We start from the raw sequence: 20,502 nt of genomic DNA, 5'->3' as shown, positions 1-20,502 counted from the left end.
CTAAATTGCAGTCCAACTCAAAGGCAAAAAAACAAACAAACTCCCCCCCCCACCCCCCAATAATAGAGAATAGCTTTTACCATGCATCCTCGGAGCACCTAATGGAGATGCCCAGTTATACAGCTGAACACTGCAATGCGCTATTTCAGGCATAGTACAGAATCCCTACTTTTATATTTACATGACGTTTGTTCTGCACTAGATCATTATGACTCTGTTATTCTAGTATCCTTGGCACTATCCTCTGTTTTTGATCTAGTACATCATTTACTGATACTTGCTTGTCTACATAACATTGGTATCTCTAATACAGCCCTCACTTGGGTCATTAGTTACTTAACTAAATGCATATTTCAACTTTCCCATTCAGACACTTTCTCCACAACCTATCATGTTCTATCTGGTGTCCCTCAGGGCTCAATCTTAGCACCTACAGTGGTACTTTGGATTACGAGCATAATCCGTTCCAGGAGCATGCTCGTAATCCAAAATGCTCGTATATCAAAGCAAGTTTCCCCATAGGAAGTAAGGGAAACTTGCTTTGATATGTTCCCACCCCTCACCTTCCCCCCCCCGAGGCCAGCAGCGCTGCTCCCCTCCCCACGAGAACCAGCATTGCTCCCCCCGAAGGCCCCCCTGTGAATCGGCACCCTCCCCCCCGCGATCCGGCAACCCCCCACCGCCATCGGGCACCCCCCCCGCCGCCACCAGCACCCCCCCCGCCACAACCTGAGATCCCCAACCCACCCGAACCCTCTTCTTACTTCCAGTGTAGCCTCCGCATCGGCACCGGCACCAGCATGTCCTGTGCGTTGGTGCCGGTGCCCGAAAATCTGCTTCCTGTGTCGGGCCTTGAGCATGCGCACATGCTCATGGCCCGGCACAGGAAGCAGATTTTCGGGCACCAGCACCAACGCACAGGACATGCTGATGCCGGTGCCGATGCGGAGGCTACACTGGAAGTAAGAAGAGGGTTCGGGTGGGTTGGGGGATCTCAGGTTGCGGTGGGGGGGTGCCCGATGGCGGCGGGGGGGGGGGGTGCCAGATCGCGGGGGGGAAGGTGCCGGTTCGCGGGGGGGGGGGCACTCGTACAGCGAGGCAAGCTCGGTTTACGAGGCACCAAGTTTGCGAATGTTTTGCTCGTCTTGCAAAACACTCACAAACCGGTGCACTCGTAAACCGAGGTACCACTGTATTCTCTTTAACATCTTTTTACCCCCACTACTTTGGTCAATTCATGTCTTTCCAAAACAGCAGCTTGGCTAAGTACTAACCAGCTGGTTCTCAACAGATCAAAATGCTCTGCTATTGTTTTTTGTCATATACACACTGATACTCCACTATGCCCTTGTCTTCCTTTTTCCGAATCAGTCAAAATTCTCGGAGTGATCTTTGATCAAAAGCTGAACTTTCACCATCAAATCAACTCCTTAGTTCAACCATACTTTTTTTGCATTACATCAAATTTGTGCTGTCCAATCACTTCTTCCTCCATACCTTATCTGAGTTCTCCGTCTTGTTCTTACAGTAACTCATTATCCCCCTCCTTTACAAAGCCGCGCTAGTGTTTTTAGCGCCAGCCGCCATGGTAACAGCTCAGACGCTAATAGGAATTCTATGAGCGTTGGATCTGATACCATGTGGCCAGCACTAAAATCATTAGCATTGCTTTGTAAAGGAGGGGGTATATGCAGGACTCCCGCTTCAGCCCCTGAAATATTTTCAACTTGTATAATCTACGGCAATAAAAATTCATCATTGCTCCAAACAGTTTGACCAAGTTACACCTCCTCTATATTAAGAGCATTGACTTCCACTTTCAGCAAGAATTAAATTTAAACTCTCTTTTCTAGTTTTCAAGGGACACTCACCACTGGCACCTGCCTATATAAATAACTTAATCCATACTCTCCCATTTGTATTATTTGGTCTGCTAATCATAACTTACTTACCGTTCCCTCTCTTCTTTTCATCTCACCATTTCACATTAAACTGCTTTTGGCTACCCTGGACCTTTTCTCTGGTTTACCTTCTGAGATAAGGTTGGAATCATCTTTATCAAAATTCAAAACAAAGCTTAAAACACATCTTTTCATCTCAGCTTTCTCCTCCATTTCTGCATAACTTCTGCTCATACCTGTTCTCCCATGCTAACTCTTGCTTCTCCTCTCAGTCCAATACATTTGTATATATATATATATTTTAAATCAATGTGTAAACTGCTTAGGTGCCACTAAGTGAACCTTTTGCGTTATATAAATTATTGTACATAAATAAACAAACAAAATTATATTTAAAAATAAAATTGATAAGCTTTTGGGATTTAAGACCAATTTTCTAACTAATAAAACTGATGCAAATCATGTTAAATATTCTATAAATTTTTAGTCACTTGCAGAATTTTAACTGACAAATGCCTTATTTATAATTGTTTATAGAGACTTATTGTAAAAGTTACTTTATGTTATTATTTATAAATCTAAATTTATAGTAACAAAAACCTCTCATAATCTAAGGGGCTCATAATTGAAAGAGAAAAACGTCCAAAAACCGTTTTTCTCTTTCGATTATGAACCTAAGTCGGTACTTGGACAATCATAAACAAAAGACGTCCAAGTGTCGATAATCAAACCGGGTTTTGGATATATTTCTAAACGACCTAGGCCTTCATAGTGCTGCTGCACGACCATAGCTAAACGGGGAGTTTCAGGAGGAGTGTCGAGGGTGGGATTTGGGTGGGACGTGGGCAGGCTTAGACTTAGTTATACTGCATGTATAACCGAAAGTTATTCAGCACAGGATTGAAGGAACTTGGACGTTGTGACTTAGACCATTTAAAACAGGTCTAAGTCACAAAAACCCACCTAAAGTGACCAGATAAGCACTGCAAACACATAATACAGACCCCCACACACTACTCCAGTGATCACTGACCCTCCCCCACCCCCACAAAAATATTAATCACAACTTGAAGACTGTGCCTCCAGAACATCATCACTTGGCAGCCTGGCATAGGAAAGCCTAGTTGTGCTGCACAGAGGCATCTTAAACCATCTTAGGGGGGGGTTAGGGACCCATAGAGAGGTGGACCCATGCCCATAAGCCTCTGTAATCACTGCATTGATATTGAAATGTGCACTTCCCTATACACCCCAAACCCTTTTTTACTAGCATATAAGTGACTCCTGCAGCCATAAGGGCTATTGGGGTGGTAGATAAGTGGATCTAGGGGATTCTGGAGGTGGTTTGGGGGGCTCACCATGACCTATAAGGAAGCTGCAGTGAGATGAAGACATGACATCATTTTTCTGAAGTTCACAGCAGTGCCCTGTAAGGTACCCCATTATTTAGGGAAAGAGAGCTTACAGTCTGAGAAATTTATCTGAAATTAGAGCCTTTGTGTTCCAGTTAGCCTGATTCCCTGGTATTAAGCTGGGCATTATTTATAACTAATAAAATATAGTAAAAACTATTGTATCTCTTGAGAAGGCAATTTTCAAAAATTGTCTACATTGATGTAATGTCTGCAGGCTCTTCCAAATGCAAGCTCATTAATTTTTTATGGAGAAAATACAAACATACTTTTCCTTTAAAAAAATTACATGAGAAAAAGGGCCTGTAAATATTTGCACCTCATATTTCTGGAGGTACTTTCTCCATACAAAATATCATGTCCCCTAGTAAGGATATATTTGAGCATGTATTTCTGCTGCTGGCTAAAATTCATTGGCTTCTGATATTTTCCAGGATACACTTTAAATGTGCCTGCCTTTTAAGATTCTATTTGGCATATGTTCTCTACTTGTTCCTCTTTCCTAGAACTCTCAAAGACTGGGTCTGAAAGGCATTGTTTCTATTGGTAAACTAGGGAAATCCTATCCATTTAACGCATGGGTGAACTTGAACATCAAATGTCTGCCTACCGTTGTCCTGCTGCTTCCTCTGCCGGCGGTCCCGCCCCTTCTCTGAGCCCTGCGTCTGTGCTGCTTCCTCTTCCGGCGGTCCCGCCCTTTCTCTGATGTCAGAGAAAGGGCGGGACTGCCAGCGGAGGAAGCAGCAGGACAACGGTAGGCAGCTTCTCCATGATGGGGGGGTGGGGAGGCTGTGGGGGTGCGAGCGGTCCTTCGGGGTGGGGGTGCGAGCGGTCCTGCGGGGTGAATCGGACGTCGGGGGGGGGAACTATGTAAAAAAAAATGTGTACAACGCGCTCACGAATATAACGCGCATGGTTATACTCGGTTTGTAAAATTGTGTATAACGTGCGCGTTATATGCGTGAAAATACGGTAATAGCGATAAGATCCTACCCCAATATTCATGGTGTACACTGCGGGAACTCTGAGATCAAATTATCTGCCTATGCGGACGATGTCCTACTATATGTGACACCAGATTCACTCAAGCAGATCTTAGACATTCTCTCCTCCTATTCCTGTGTCTCTGAATATAAGTTAAATTTAACTAAGACTGAAATTCTCGCTCTCAATTGCCCTGACATTAAGGGAGAGATCGTTGATATGGGACTTCAGTTGGACCACTGATAAAATCAAGTACTTGGGTGTCTTTTTTGGATCGATTGTAGAGAAAACAGTGGAATATAACACCAAATTCATCATGGACTCCATTCAATCTCTTACTTCCAAATGGACTCCGATGCGCCTCACCTGGTGGGGGCACTTGAGCACCATTAAAATGATGGTGACACCAGTCATGAATCATGTCTTAAACATGCTCCCTATGTACTTACCCAAAAGTACTTATGCAACTATCTAATCTCATCTGTCTAAGTTTCTATGGAACAACTCTACTCCTCGGATTGGACTGAAGAAGCTGAAGAGGGAAGTAGCTGATTGGGGAGTCAAATTTCCCAGCTTTTTCGACTACCATACTGCTTTTATTTTGCGACGTAGTTCAGCCTGGTTCTCTGATCATCAGAACCCCATATTTCAACTTTGGTCTAACTTGGAAACAGCTGCTTTACACATCACTGATTTGCGCTCAGCCATGTTCACACGTGACCGTGGACCTGATGGTTGTAGAGAACCTACCTACTCAACTAAACTTGCTATTCGTGAAACTGATGGTCTAGCTACTATTAGATGGAAAGATACTTCCCACATATGTCTTTGGAACAACTCTAACATTATGATACAAGGAAAACCTGTTAATTGGGTCTAATGGCAATCCGCAGGTATATGGTCCCTTAGACACTTATACTGTGCCAATGCATGGATTCCCTTTTCTGTATTGCAGGAGAGATACCACCTTCCAGGATCCCAATATTTAGGTGGTTGCAACTTTGTCACTCCATTAGGGCCTCTATAGATGTTTCGGCATTACAAGACTCTCAACCCACACTGGCGGTCTTGAACCAAATAGTAGAAACCAAGAAAAAAGGTAAGGCTGCTTTTTGGTATCGATACATCATTAGTACCAAATTTACAGGTTCTTCAGCTTTAAGAGACATTTGGATTAAGGACACTGGTAAAGAGGTTGGATTGAAGGAGTGGCAACTGATTTGGACTGAATTTACGCATACACTTCATTCTGCCAGCATTTCCCAATCAGCGTATTTTCTTCTGAACCGGGCATTTTGGACGCCCTATAAACTCAGTAAATTACCAAATTTGACCACGAATCATTGCTGGTCTTGTCAAATGGAGGTAGGAACTCTTGACCACATGATCTTTGAATGCCCACCTATCAAATCATACTGGTTAAAAATTTGGGATACCATTGGCATGGTCACCAAGATCGATGAGGATCTCACCCTGGCTATTGTAATTTATGGTAAATATGGACTAAAAGGGTCCATAGACAAATGGTCAGGGAAGTTGTTGAGAAGTCTATTGCTTATTGCCATAAAAACTGTTCTGTCTAATTGGAAGAATTGCTGTAACCTGTACTATCATATTTGGTGGACACAGGTGTGTCAGGTAGCCAAATTTGAGAAAGTTCATGCAGAAAAGCATAACTGCATTGATCAATATCATAAAATATGCAGTGCCATGAATGATTTTTGTGCATCTCTCTGAAATTACGATTTTGTACCAGGTTCTTGATTGGATATGTATGGCGTGTAGCAGTGTATGTACTTCACTTCTGACTGACTTTTCTTTTAGGTTGAGTTACTGCTATTCTCATCTGTATTTTTCTAATTATTGCACATACAGCTATATCTGATGGATATCAGTCTCTTTTTGTATTACATGTCCATGTGCATGTTTACACAGTATATGTATTTTTTATTCACTGTTCTTATAAAAATAATAAAAAAAAATATTTGAACATAAAAAGCAAGCATTACCTGTGAGCCAGCAGTGCTTTGAAGGTCGTTAGATTCAGTCCCCGATAACTTAGCAGCAACTTTGACCAGTCCCAGTTCCATTCAGTTATAACTGACTGTTGATTTATGACAAGAAACTATTGTTAGTTATTAATCAGAGTTAATATGAAAAGTAAATTAAAGCTCCAGCTGTGATAGACTAACTGAGGAGGAGGAAAGAGGTCCTATAACAAGGACTTAGATATAATATCAATCACGCACCAACATGGTTTATATTTCAGTAAGATAGCAATTAATTTATAAATCCATTTGGGGATGTAGTCATTATTTTAAAAAAGATAAATCAAATTTTGAATCATTTTCTTCTGTTGATGGCATTTTGCCCAATCACTTTTTCTCAGAGTTTGACTCTGAAAAGCATGAGAGCAAAATCTTTATGTATTTTAAGCATTTCCTACTGCCAGAAGGGGTTTAAAAAGAAACGTCATATTGCTGAAATTTAAGATGCAGACTGTCTCATAATTACGGTAGCAAGAAATGCTTCATTTGTCTGTTTTGGTGTAAAACACTACAGCAAGCAGATGGTTATATAAATACCTGTAAATACACACATTAGAAACTCATGTTATGCTTTCTTGTTTAGTTAAAGAAGCATTGAAGGTAGAGGCAAAGACATGAGAGAATAATGGTTTAAAATGTGGTAACAAACTACACATATTCATTCGAGCTATTTCATTTTTAGTTAGTCCCTAACCTGTTATGATTTCTAGCATAGAACAAAAAGACAAAAATAATTTGATAGAGGATAAGTAGGATTTCTATGAATTTTATAGAGGATAAGTAGGAAAATGACAGTGAAAAATGACATTGTAGATTGTTACATGTTTCTTTTATAATGCCTTTTAATACTTGAAAAATACATCTTCTGTTAATCGGTAAATTACTGTTTCCAGGTTCAAAATCTTGGTTGGGTTTGGAGTATGGCTGAAGAACCATCATAGTCCAAAAGATGTAAAATCCAGGGTTGCGTTAGTCAGCTTGCTGCATTTTAAGAGGCTCTTGAAAGAGCTGAATCATGAATCCTTAGCTTCAGGAGAGAGCTGCAGTATATGACCCATATATAAGAGAAGATGGGTAAGAAAACATGGAAAATGATGAGACTGTGCATGATTGTTCCAATAACTAAACTGATGAATATAAGAAGAGAAAAATAATCAGAAGAAAGTGTGGGTACATATTAAGTGGAAGTATTTCAGAAATAATATTTTCACATAATCCTTAAATCACTGATTTAATACAAAATGTTCAAAATATAGTAGCTATGTTAATTACAAAGGGCTCCTTTTACTAAGCTGCAGTAGCGTTTTCAGCGTGCGCTGCAGATTAGCACGCGCTAACCCCCCGCGCTATGCATAAAAACTAACACCAGCTCAACGGAGGTGCTAGCATCTAGCGTGCATGGCAATGTAGCATGCGCTAAGCGCGTGCTAAAACCACTAGCACAGCTCAGTAAAAGGAGCCCAAAGTGATCAGCAATTCAGTCCAGACAAATTGATGTTCTCCTTCAATTTCAAAAATAGCTTTGTATTTTAAAAACAAAAAGTAGAGAATAGATTTATTAGAATTTTTTATTTTCTTGATTATCCTCCCAGGCTTTAGAGATTGCTTTGCCTCTTTCTTTGGATCATACATAAACCATTCTTCTCAGTTTCTTGAATAAATAAAAGGAAATAATATTTTATAAAATAAAAGTTTTAGAGTAAATGATATGGTGAGCAGGGAGGTGGTTGTTTTCTGGATGTTCCTAGGGCCTTCCATCTTGATCTGCTAGAATCATTCAATAAAAGGTAACTAAACTAAACCTTAAGTTTATATACCGCATCCTCTCCACAGAAGTGGAGCTCAGCACGGTTTACAAGAACTTAAAATATAAGAAGAGAAAGGAAAAGGTTTACATGAGCTTATATATGGAATGGAAGAGTAAGGGGGAAAATAGAATTACATGTTAGAGAAGAGCTAAGTTTTCAGTTGCTTGCAGAATAGTTGGAGAGAGCCCAGGTTCCGCAACGGGATAGTAAGATCGTTCCAGAGACCTGTGATTTTGAAGAGAAGAGATTTTTCCAGTTTACCTGCATAGAGAATACCGCGTAGAGAGGGGAAGGATAGTTTATATCTTTGGACGGGTCTGGTGGAGTCAGGACTCGAGGAGTTAAAGGATAGTGGGATTAGGGGAGGAAGGATGCTGTGAATGATCTTAAAAGCCAGGCAGGAGCATTTGAAATGGATTCTGGAAATCACTGGCAGTGGCGTACCTAGGGTATGTGGCACCCAGGGCCCAGTGTTCCCGCTAAGCTGCGCTGGGGTGCGCTGACGCACAAAATATTACCTCGCAGCGCACAAGTTTCTCGTCACAGCGCACACAGTGTAGAGCACAGTTCTTCAACCGCCGGTCCGCAAACAAAATCTTGCCGGTCCGCGAAGGATTCGGTCCCCGCCGCAACGAAAGGCCGGCGTCAGCTGACTTGCAACTTCCTGTTGCAGTCGCTGTGCCGGGACTCCTGCCTTCGCCGGGACTCCTGCCTTCCACCGCGTTTGCCTCCTGCCTTGTCTCCGCACCTCCAGACCAGCAGCGGCAGCTGTGTATGCTTTTAACTTCGGCACAGAGCTGCCCCTAATCAATAGTTTAGCGCGGTTTCATAAGGCAGCCTCGGGGCCTTTGCTAGGCCGGCCCACATCGCATCATCGAAGCGGGCCGGCTAGCAAAGGCCCCGAGGCTGCCTTATGAAACCGCGCTAAACTATTGATTAGGGGCAGCTCTGTGCCGAAGTTAAAAGCATACACAGCTGCCGCTGCTGGTCTGAACTCTTGGGCCGCTGAAGGAGGGCAAAAAGCAGCTGTCCTGGAGGTTTCCCTTCCTCTCGCCTTTACAGGTTCCTTTTTTCCACCTTTTTTTTTTTCCTTCAAACGGCAACGGGCCCCAGCATCGACATCAATCAAGTAAGTTCCACTGTCAATCAAGCGGTTCTGCTCGGCCAAAGCTTCCCCTGTGACATGAGCCACCCTCAGGGGAAAGAAAGTGACCCACAAAGGTGAGGGGAAGGGGGGCAGATGATGGAAGTTGGGGGGGGGAGAGAGAGAAGGGGCAGATGATGGAATGGAGGAGATGAGAGAGAGAGAGAAGGGGACAGATGATGGAAGTGAGAAGAAGGGAGAGAGAGCAGAAGGCAGATGGATGTCAGTTGAGAAGGGAGAGCAGATGCTGAATGGAAGTGGGGAAAGAACACATACTGGATGGAAGGAGGAGATAAATAAAGGGGGAAGAAAATAGTAAGATAATGGAGGGGTGAGGGAAAGGGGTGACAAGCTGTGTGTAGACACAGTGAAAAGAGGGAAACGGGACTAAATAGTAAGAAAGAATTTAATTTAGAAGGAGGCAGAAAATAGAGAAGGAAGACCAGAGAAGAAAAGGGAAGAGAGAGCAGAGAATGATCAGATCTGAGTGGAGGAAATGAGAAGAGAGATATGCTAAAAACCACAGGGGGGAGGGAAGGATAGAGATGCCAGACCATGAGGGGAACAGAAGGAAGATGATGGATGCTAGACCAAATTGGGGGGTGGGGGGGGGGCAGGAGGAGAGATGGCAGGGAAAGACAGACAGTGAATGGAAGGGGCAGATGCTGGACTGAAGAGACAGAGAAGGTTATCATGCTGCTGTACCGGGCCATGGTACGCCCTCACCTGGAGTACTGCGTCCAGCACTGGTACTTTAAGAAGGACACGGTACTACTCGAAAGGATCCAGAGAAGAGCAACTAAAATGGTTAAGGGGCTGGAGGAGTTGCCGTACAGCGAAAGATTAGAGAAACTGGGCCTCTTCTCCCTTGAGCAGAGGAGATTGAGAGGGGACATGATAGAAACATTCAAGGTACTGAAGGGAATAGACTTAGTAGCTAAGGCAGGGAGAACGAGAGGGCACTCTCTAAAGTTGAAAGGGGATAGATTCCATACAAACGTAAGGAAGTTCTGTGGTAGAAAGCAACATATTTATTTGGCTCATAACTTGCTGGCGCCCGATATTTTTAGCTCACAGTGAAAAAAGTTTGCTCACAACACCCGCCCGCTTAGAGGGAACACTGCCAGGGCCCATCGTTTTTTGACCCCCTCCCCCCATCTATATGAAAAATATGATTTTTAGTAACATATCGCACAACAAGAGTATACCTAGGAAAAGGCAGCATCTTAAACACTGCAGTGAAGAACACCAACACATACATTGTAAAGCTAAACAAGCCAGATCCTGCACAGTCAATTGATCCTGTAGTCAATGACAACTGAAAACTATGTTCTTTTCATACACACAGAACAGAGATACACCCTCGCCCAATATGGAATAATCACAAACTAAAAATAGAAATATGTAGACAAAAGTTAAACTGAACCGCCAAGAAAGCAGACCCTGGATACAATGCAACACCACAAAAACATTAACATATGTCCTCTAATACAGTGCAAAATATAAAGACAGTAGATATAAATTTGAAAAACTGATACATAACAATCACCACTTTACAAATTAACAAATAAAAATAAAACAAATAATGAGAAATAAAAAATACCATTTTATTAGACTAATCCCCGCAAGCTCGGTCCCCATTCCCGCAAACCACCTGATTCCATCCACACAAGCCTTGAATTGTTTATATTAAAGTATAAAAAGAAACAATATTCTGTACAATTGTCAATTTATAAATCAGCGTCTTCTCCCTACTCTCTCTTCCCCATTTCCCTTCAGCGTCCTCAGCCAACTCTCTCTCCACTTTCCTTCAGTGCACGCACATAAAACAAGCAAGTAATTTTATATCATTTTCATTCTATTCATTCATAGAAATTAAAGTCTAAATAATGCCAGTCACATAACAAAACATGATTTTACAAAAATAATTCCCTGCACAGTCAAGCCTGCAAGGATTACTAGAGTCTTTCAGCAGCTCCCCTCCCTCCCTCCCCCTTACCTTTGTGGCCAAGTCAAAATGATCTACTAACAATAAAATTTTAAAAACACAAAGCACGCTGTACGCAGAGAAAATGTTAATGATCATTTATATTCCGCGGGTTTTCAAAGAGGTCAAGGCAGATGACTTTATGCAATGTCACCTCAGTAACAACTATACAAAAATAGACAAATATTCCCCCTCCCTTTTTACTAAACTGCGATAGCGTTTTTTAGCGCAGGGAGCTGAGATAAATGCCCCACGCTGCTCTCGACGCTCATAGGCTCCCTGCGCTAAAAAACGCTATTGCGGTTTAGTAAAAGGGGGCCATAGTGCAAAATATAGACAACATATATAAATTCTCAAAACGGACACATTTTGATCACTAAATTGAAAATAAAATCATTTTTCCTACCTTTGGTAATTTCATCAGTCTCTGGTTGCATTTTATTCTTCTGACTGTGCATCCAATATTTCTTCCCTTCTTTCAGCCTCCTGTATGCTTCCTCTCCTCCAGACCTCATTCCCTCCCCAAACTTTTTCTTTGTTTCACCCTGCCCCCTTCTTTCTTTTTCTCTCTCTCCATACCCCCTTTCTTTCTGTATGTCTGTCTTTCCTCTCTCTCTCCGTACCCCATTTCTTTCTTTGTTTCACCCTAGCCCCTTCTTTCTTTCTCTCTCCATGCCCTCTTTCGTTCTGTCTGTCTTTCTCTCTCTCTCCGTGCCCCATTTTTCTTTGTTTCATCCTGCCCCCTTTCTTTCTTTCTGGCTCCCTGTCCCCCCCTTTCTTTCTCCCTGCCCTCCCCTCCCCCATGCTACCATCATTGGGAAAATGTTGCCACCACTGCTGGGGAATAGGCTGCTACTGCTGCCACCTGGAACAGGCCGGCGCCGAGTTCGCCCTGCTTCTCTTCCCCGCGGGGCTGACCAATTCTCGCCGCCCGACGTCAATTCTTTTTTTAAAATTCTTTTTCTTGAATAAAAGCTTTTATTGAGATATACACCAAGTATAAGATATACATAGTAGATGCAGCAACAATAAAACAAAGATCAATACACAACACTCCAGAAAACACCCGAAGTGCAGCCAACAACAAAGACATGTGTAATCCCTATATTCTAACAATATCAAACTACAATACCCACCAAAACGCAGCCAATACCCCCCCTCCCTCCCCTCAGGGACGAAACACAATACCTACAACACCTGATAAGGTTGAGAATCATCCAATCCCATACAAAGCAAAGAATGGAAGAGGAATATGGTTATAGGATTCCCCTAAACCCAGCCCTCCCAATCCAACCCCAAACTCAACTCAAAGCCCCGGTCCACCCCTACCACAAACCCCCACAGAAGCCCGAAATTGACGCCAAATATGAGCATAGCCATGTTGTTTGCCATGCCGTAAGGCCGTTAAGTGGTAAAGAAGTTGCCAAGTAAGCAAGCGCTGCTCCACCAGTGCCCACGTGGGAGGAAGCGCTTGATTCCATAAGGAGGCTAAAGCCAACCTAGCAGCAATGAATGCCAACTTGCAAAACATAGAATCTCCCCAAGCTAGGTCTAATTGGTGCCAAAATAACAAGGCATGCCGCCAATCAGCCGGAATCTGGATATCAAGGATTCGGGACACCCGAGAGAAAACCCCAGTCCAGAACCCACGCACCCGCCCACACTGCCACCACATATGAAGGTAGGTGCCCACCTCCTCACAGCCCCGCCAGCAAAGAACACTCGCACCCACCTGCCAACGAGCCACAATCTGAGGAGTGTAGTACCAACGAAAGAGGACCTTATATCCATTCTCAATCAACAAAGCAGCTATACCCGCCGAGGAAACCTCTGACCAGATATCCCCCCAAGTGTCCCAGGAAATAGCAGAGCCCCAATCACCCTCCCAAGCCCTCATGTAGGGATGCGGGGCCCCCCGACAATTAAGGCACCGATATACAGCAGACAGAGCTCCCTTCCGGAGCACCGGACCCAACAACAGCTCAAAGGGAGTCTTGAAATCCCCCAGGAGGCCCAAGGTCCGGATATAATGAACAACTTGTAGGTAAGGAAACAGATCTTGGACCCCAAAGCCAAACCTGCCCCGGAGCTCTGCAAAGGGTCGAATACGGCCCGAAACCGGATCCCACAATTGTCCCACACAAACCAAGCCGCGAGACTCCCAAGCAGCAAACACTCCCCCTCCCCTTCCCGGTAGAAAATCTGGATTATGTCTCAACGGGGTATACCAGGAATGGCGCCTACCCAACAATAAACCACAACAATAAACCAATAAAACAATGATTCCAAACCCTCAGAGAAGTTCCAACCGAAGACAACTCACCCACAAGCCGCACCCTGCCAGGCAACCATGGCCGATGCAACAAAGGCACCCCATCACTTAAACTTTGCTCTATCTCCACCCACGGTTTTGGTATCTGCGTCTGCCATTCTAAAAGGGCACGCAACTGAGCAGCCTGGTAATATTTTACCACATTGGGAACCCCCAGCCCCCCATCACTCCTCCCCATACATAAGACCTTCCTGCTCACTCGAGGTCTCCGGCCGGCCCAAATAAAATCAAAGATATGCCGTTGAACCCCCTCCAACGTGCTCCTGCTCACCCAGAGCAGCAACACCTGAAATAAAAACAAAAGACGAGGTAAGATCATCATCTTCACAATTTCCACCCTACCCAACCAAGAGAAATTCTGATCTTTCCAACTAAACAAATCCTGGCGAATGCGACGAAAGAGCGGAGGGAAATTAAGATCATAGAGATCCACTCCCGGCGGTCCGAAATAAACCCCAAGGTAACGTAGAGAATGCTGAACCCACCGAAACGAAAACCGGTCCCGGAGGTAAGTCACTCGGTCCACAGACAAGTTAATATTAAGGAGCTCAGATTTTCCAACGTTAACGCGAAACCCCGACACCTTACCAAAATCATCCAACTCCTGTAATATAGCAGGTAAAGAACTCTCAGGATCCTCCACCGTAAACAAAAGATCATCCGCGAACAGAGCCAACTTATAATCCCCTCCCGGTACCGTAACCCCCTTAATATCCCGATTCATCCGCACCTGCTGCGCCAGGGGTTCCACCGTCAGGGCAAAGAGGAGCGGGGAAAGAGGGCACCCCTGACGTGTTCCCCGTGCTAGAGAAAAAGTCTCCAAATAACCCCCATTCACCTTAATACAACTGAGAGGGCAAGTATGAAGGACCCGAATCCAGTCCCGCATGCCCGGACCCAAACCCACAGAATCCAAGACCCGAAACAAAAAAGGCCAGGAGACCCTATCAAATGCCTTCTCAGCGTTGATAGATAGAAACACCGTTTCCCGCACCCCCCCCTTGGCCCTTTCAAACAAGTTATAAACCCGACGAGTATTATCGCCCACCTGTCTTCCTGCTACAAAACCTGACTGATCTGGATGGATCAACCGGGGAATCCAGCTCATCAGTCTGTCCGCCAAAACCCGCGTGAAGATCTTAGTGTCTACCCCCAACAGCGAAATTGGCCTACACTGGAAGGGGCACATTGAAGGGGGTCCTTCCCCTCCTTAGCTAACACCGTAACACCCGCCAATCGCATGAAGAAGGGAAGGGCACTATTCTCTTGCAAAGAATTAAGAAAGCGCAACAAAGGAGGCAGTAAAAGATCCTGAAAGCGTTTATAGTACCGAACAGTAAAGCCATCCAACCCAGGCGATTTACCGAGTTTCATAGAGCGCAGCGCTCCACGAGCCTCAACCAGCATAAGAGGACGGTCCAACCGCGCCACATCATCTTGTGCAATCTTGGGCAGCGCCGTCGAAGTTAGATAGGCGTCCAGGTCCTTCAAGGACCCAGGAGCTTCTGGAGTATAGAGATGGGAGTAGAACTCCACGAAGCGTGCACGAATAGCATCCTCTTTCTGCAACAACTCACCAGAAGCCGCCCGAATTGAGAGAATCTGATTGCGCGTCTGCCGCACTTTCAGACGATGGGCAACCAGTCGACTAGCTTTATTGGAAAACTCAAAATATCTCTGTTGTAGAAGCTGCAAATTATGGTGCAATCATTCCAAGTCTAATGCTTGGAGATCACGGCGTGCTTGAAACAATCGCCCACGCAGCTCTATATCCCAAGGACTACGCTTGTGTAAGCTCTCCAACTGACCAATCAATAACAACAAAGCCGCCGCAGCTTCCCGTCTTTTACGCTGCCGGGCAGAAGCCAGAGCAATCAATCTGCCCCTAAGGGTAGCCTTTAACCCCTCCCAAACCGCTTCCAACGATGCTCCACACTCCTCATTCACGTCCAAATATTCCTGCAGCCTCCCTCTGTCTGTGCTCCCACCTCCGGGTCATCTATGAGACTATCATTGAAACGCCAGAATTTCTGTCCCGAACCACCCCCCTCCCCCAAAAACCGCAACCAAACAGGGGCATGATCCGACCACGTAAGTGATTCAATCCCCGCTGACTCCACCTGATGCAGTAATCCCCGCTCCACAAAAACATAATCGATTCTAGAGTAAGAGGAATGTATCCCCGAAAAGTAAGTACAGTCCCTAACCGATGGATGCAACCACCGCCAACAATCCACCACATTAAGGGTAGTCAGTGCCTCTCGCAACAGTTTATGATCCCTTCTCCCATAATGATCCGCCCTCCCCGAATTATCCAAATGAGGGGTCACTGTAAGATTAAAATCCCCACCCAAAACCAGGGCACCCCCCTTAAACCGGAGAATCCGAGGCACCAACTCATGAAAGAAGGCCCCCTGACCCTCGTTAGGGGCATAGATATTAACCAGGGAGTACAAGACCCCCTCGATCAGAGCCTCCAACATTATATATCTACCCTGAGGATCCCGCACCACCCTATGCACTTCACAACGAATCCCCTTACGAAAAAGAATGCCCACCCCTCCCCTCTTGGAAGTACCCACCCGGGAAGCCCAAAAGGCCTGAGGAAACCTAGTATCCTTAACCAGGGATTCATGGGACTGAAGTAGATGAGTTTCCTGGACAAAACAGACATCTGCCTTCAGGCGAAGCAGCTCTCTATAGAAAGCCCGTCTCTTATTGGGGGAATTGAGACCCCTGATATTATAAGAGACCAACCTAAACCCCTCGATAATCCAAATACAGCAAGTACAATGCAAACCCAACCCCTCCATACTCGTCCCCATATCCCCCTCTCCCCCCCCACCATCCCAACCCTCCACCCCCCTCCCCCAAAGTGAGAGTCCTCAGATCTCCCACCAACATACAAGGAAGTGAACCATCCCCATGGCCCCTTACTCAAACCCCACAACCAAATGCCAACTATCAAAACAGCACCCACAACAATCCCCATAAGCCAACCCACCAACCCCACGAGCCCCTCACACAACAATTCTCACTCCCCCCTCCCCCACACTCCACTGCACCCCCACATATCACAGGTACAACCTTCCGACCCCCCCCCTCCCACCACACCCCAGAACCAGTCCATGGGCTTCCCCCACAAAACTCCCGTCCAAAACTCAATACCCAGGGATATATCCTCAAGGAGGGAGTCCATAAACACCCCACACAAGTATGAAGGGTACAAAAGAAACTATAACAAAACAAACACAGTCAGTCAACCCTCAGGGGGGCCACTCGAGGAAGAAGTGGTAGCTCGAAGAGGGGGTCCTCCCCTCGACCTCCCCTCCCGCTCCTGGATCCACTCTCCACTCTCTGCCATCGGGAGGAGGCGGCATGCCCCACTCGGTTGGACACCGCTCCCACTGCAGGGACAGCATCCTCCGGGATCTCAATACCCGCTTGTTGCAGCAGACCACGGGCCTCCCGAACAGTGGTAACTTTAGTGTGGACTCCATAGATGGAAATGACCATCCCAAAAGGGTAAGTCCAGCGGTAGCGCAAATTGCTGCGCTGCAGAGCTTTAGTCACTTCCCGGAATGCCCAACGTTTCTGGAGCGTGCCTCCAGCCAGGTCCTGATAGAACTCCAACTGATGACCTTCCCAAGTCACCGTGCCCAACTCCCGGGCTCTGCGGAAGATCTGCTCCTTAAGCACAAAGCTCTGAAGGCATAGCACAACATCTTTAGGTTGATCTGTTGTCCGGGGTCCAAGAGCTCTATGTGCACGCTCAAGACCCGGCTCCAGAGTGTCATCCTGTAGAAGCCAATGAATCAGCTTGATAGTGGTAGCACGAACATCTTTATACTCTGGCAGATCTGGTAGGCCCCGCACCCTCAAGTTATTACGCCGGGTGCGGTTCTCCAGGCCCTCGACCTTATCCAGGAGGAGTTGGTAATCAGCAGAAGCAGTTTCCAGAGATCTTTGCACACCAGTCACATTTTCCTCACAGCTATCCAGCCGCATCTCCACCACCTCCACCCTCGTGCCCACCTCCACCAGGTCAATACGCAGCTCCTGCACCGCTTCCCGGACCTGTACAGCCACAGCCGATATTTCAGATTTTACCTCCGTAATCCAGCGCTGCATGTCCGCTTTCGTAAGCGGTTCCGGCGAGGCATCTTCCTGCATGGGCTCTGCCACCATGTCGGCAACTGCCGCGATAGCGCCACTCAATCTCGCCGCCTCCCCACTACTGGTCTCCGGGCCCACACCGCCACGTGTAGTCCGGCCCAGCGCCTGCTCCATCGTGCGCTGGCCGGGTTTATCGCTGGGTAATTTTTTGCGCGTTGCCATGGGGTTCCCCGACCTTTCACACACCTCACCACCACCCGGGGAGAGAAAAATCGCGCCGTTTGCACACTTTTAGATAGTTAGAACGCCGGGCCCGAACGGAGCTCTCAGCTCAAGCTCCCATCCGCGGCGATGACGTCACTTCCTTCTCTCCCGACGTCAATTCTAACGTCAGAGAGGACATTCTGGGCCAGCCAGGCAGCGATTGGCTGGCCCAGAATGTCCTCTCCGACGTCAGATTTGACGCGGGCGGCGAAAGTTGGTCGGCCCCATAGGGAAAAACAGGGAGAACTCGGCGCCGGTGGCACTCACGTGGCTAAAGAGCCGCAGTTTGCCGGCCTAGGGAGAACACTGGAGGGTGGCCAGCTGTGCACCCCTTTGGGGCGTAAACCTGGGGAGGACCGCCCTCCCCCCACCCCCACCTTGGTATGCCACTGTCTGTACCTCACTCCCTTCCTATGACCAAAAATTTTCCTTTCTTCCATTCCTATGTACACAACCATCTCTTTCCCTCCCTTCCTCTCTCCCAAGTCCATGCCTTCTGTGTCCAAAAATACACTCCCTCCCCCCTTTTGTGTTCCGCGTTTGCCTCCTAGCCCTCATCTTAACAACTTTCTCAGCCAAATACAACTCAAGCCGCGAGGCTCGTCTTCTGCTCCTGCTCGTCCCGGCCGCGCACACATAGCCGACCGGAAGTCTTCCCCGATGTTAGCGCTGACGTCGGAGGGAGGGCTTAAGCAAATCTCTGTCTGTCTTTGTCTTTCTTCTGCTTACCCCCCTCCCCCCATGTCCAGCATGTTTTCTCTTTTCTTCCAGTTCTTTCTCTGCCTCTCTCTCTCCTTCCTTCCTCCATCCCTCCCTGGTCCAGAATCTTTCCACCTCTCTGCAGTCTCTTTCTCTCTTTTCCCTCTATAAACAACTGCCCCCCTCTCTTCTGCCTCCCCTTTGTTTCAAGTTTTCTCTATATTTTCCCTCTGCTTTCTTTTCGAGTTCTCCCACCTTTGTTCCAGGTCTTTCCGTCTCTCTCACTCTCTTTGTCCTCCACCTCCCCAGGGCCTGGCATCTCTAAACTAAACTAAACCTTAGGCTTATATGCCACATCTTTTCTATAACAGTAGAGCTCGGCACGGTTTACAATAAATTAGAAAGGAGAACAGATACTCTCTCTCCTCGGTTCAGGGTGTTTCCCCTCTCTGCAGTCTCTTTCTCTCCCTCTATACCCCTCTAGTCCAGCATCTGCCCTGTCTTCTCCCTCCCTTTTGGTTCAAGTCTGCTTTCTAGCCGCTCCTCAAGGTCCTTTTCTGTCTCTCCCCTCCTCTCCCCCCCCGGCATGTCCAGATCCAGCGTCTCTATGGCAACCCCCATCCCAATGGGATCCTTGCAATGGGCACAGCCTTATACAGTGCTCAGATAGGGGAACTACAGAGGGAATGCCCCGCCAAGCAAACACCAATGGAAAAGGAGGATGAAGAAAGGGGAAGTAAACAGAACCCCTACTAGCGCCCGCCCACCAAAGTGCGCCTCCAAACCCAATCTTCAGCGACATCATCAGCACCACTTTGCTGCAATCTAGACGGGAAAAGAAAAAGGGGCCAACCCACAAGCACACTTGGCCAGGCAGAAAAGGCACCAAAACAGAAAAGATTTTTTAAAAATTACAAAAATTATGAACTCATATACCCTTTCCCCTGTAATAAGAATCATAGCTGCTCGTGTACATTGTCTACCTCCCTCTTCCTCAACCACCAAACTCGCTCACATTCTTCTTTTGAAACTCTCCCCGAGCACAAAAAACATACCCCAAAATCACTCTATACTGAGCAACAGACGCTCCTCTGAGCTCTTAACTCCTGCGCAAAAATGACAGACTCCTGCTGTAGCATCCAACTTCTTTTCACATTGAGTGGCTTTCCACCGTGCATGCCTGACATTGTTTCCCGATTTGATTGGGGGAGAGAAGCAGAAAGGAGGAGTTATCGGAAAAGCACAAAAATACAAAGGACCGAGCGAACTGGAGTGATTTGTGAGCTCCTCCTGTAATAAGACCGCTATAGCCAGTATTGTCCTGTCGACTAGATTTTGAAGGGTAGTTGTGGTTTCACTATTTAACAGTGCCATTCCAGACTGTCTGAATTTCAAGCCTCATTCAGCTGGGCGCTCACTTAAATTAGCCAGGCGGTGCACTCGTCTAAAAGATGCTAGGGAGAATATTGTGTGTATATATATATATATATATATATATATACATATATATATATATATATATATATACTAGTCTTTAAGCCCGTTACATTAACGGGTGCTAGAATATATGTATGTCTGTCTTTCTTTCTTTCTGTCTCACTCCCTGCCCTTGTGTCTTTCTTCTTTTCTTTCTGTCTCCCTCCCTACTATTATTTGTCTTTCTTTCTATTTGTCTCTCTTTCTGCCCCCTATGCAGCATTTATCTCCCCTTGTCTACTTTCCTGTACAGTAGCCATATCAGCATTCCCTCCTCCTCCATTTCCTTGTGCATCAGCATTTTCCCCCCTCCCTACTTCCCTGTGCAGCA

The 20,502-nt window shown here is 46.0% G+C and overlaps 1 protein-coding gene across 8 annotated transcripts in view; it reads right to left on the bottom strand.

Annotated features, from left to right (window-relative positions):
• KIAA0825 (KIAA0825 ortholog) overlaps window positions 1–20,502 on the bottom strand; it is a 500,428-nt gene that overhangs the window by 244,223 nt on the left and 235,703 nt on the right. For all 8 annotated transcript variants that reach the window (XM_033917989.1, XM_033917815.1, XM_033918166.1 and 5 more), the window contains one exon: window positions 6,307–6,401. In XM_033917989.1, coding sequence (XP_033773880.1) covers window positions 6,307–6,401 — 95 coding nt within the window. The remainder of the gene's footprint in view (window positions 1–6,306; window positions 6,402–20,502) is intronic.

This window comes from Geotrypetes seraphini, chromosome 1 (genome assembly GCF_902459505.1).
Source record: "Geotrypetes seraphini chromosome 1, aGeoSer1.1, whole genome shotgun sequence".
In the NCBI taxonomy this organism is placed as follows: domain Eukaryota; kingdom Metazoa; phylum Chordata; class Amphibia; order Gymnophiona; family Dermophiidae; genus Geotrypetes; species Geotrypetes seraphini.
The sequence above is the reverse complement of the archived record's forward strand: the minus strand, read 5'-3'. Positions and strand labels throughout refer to the sequence as shown.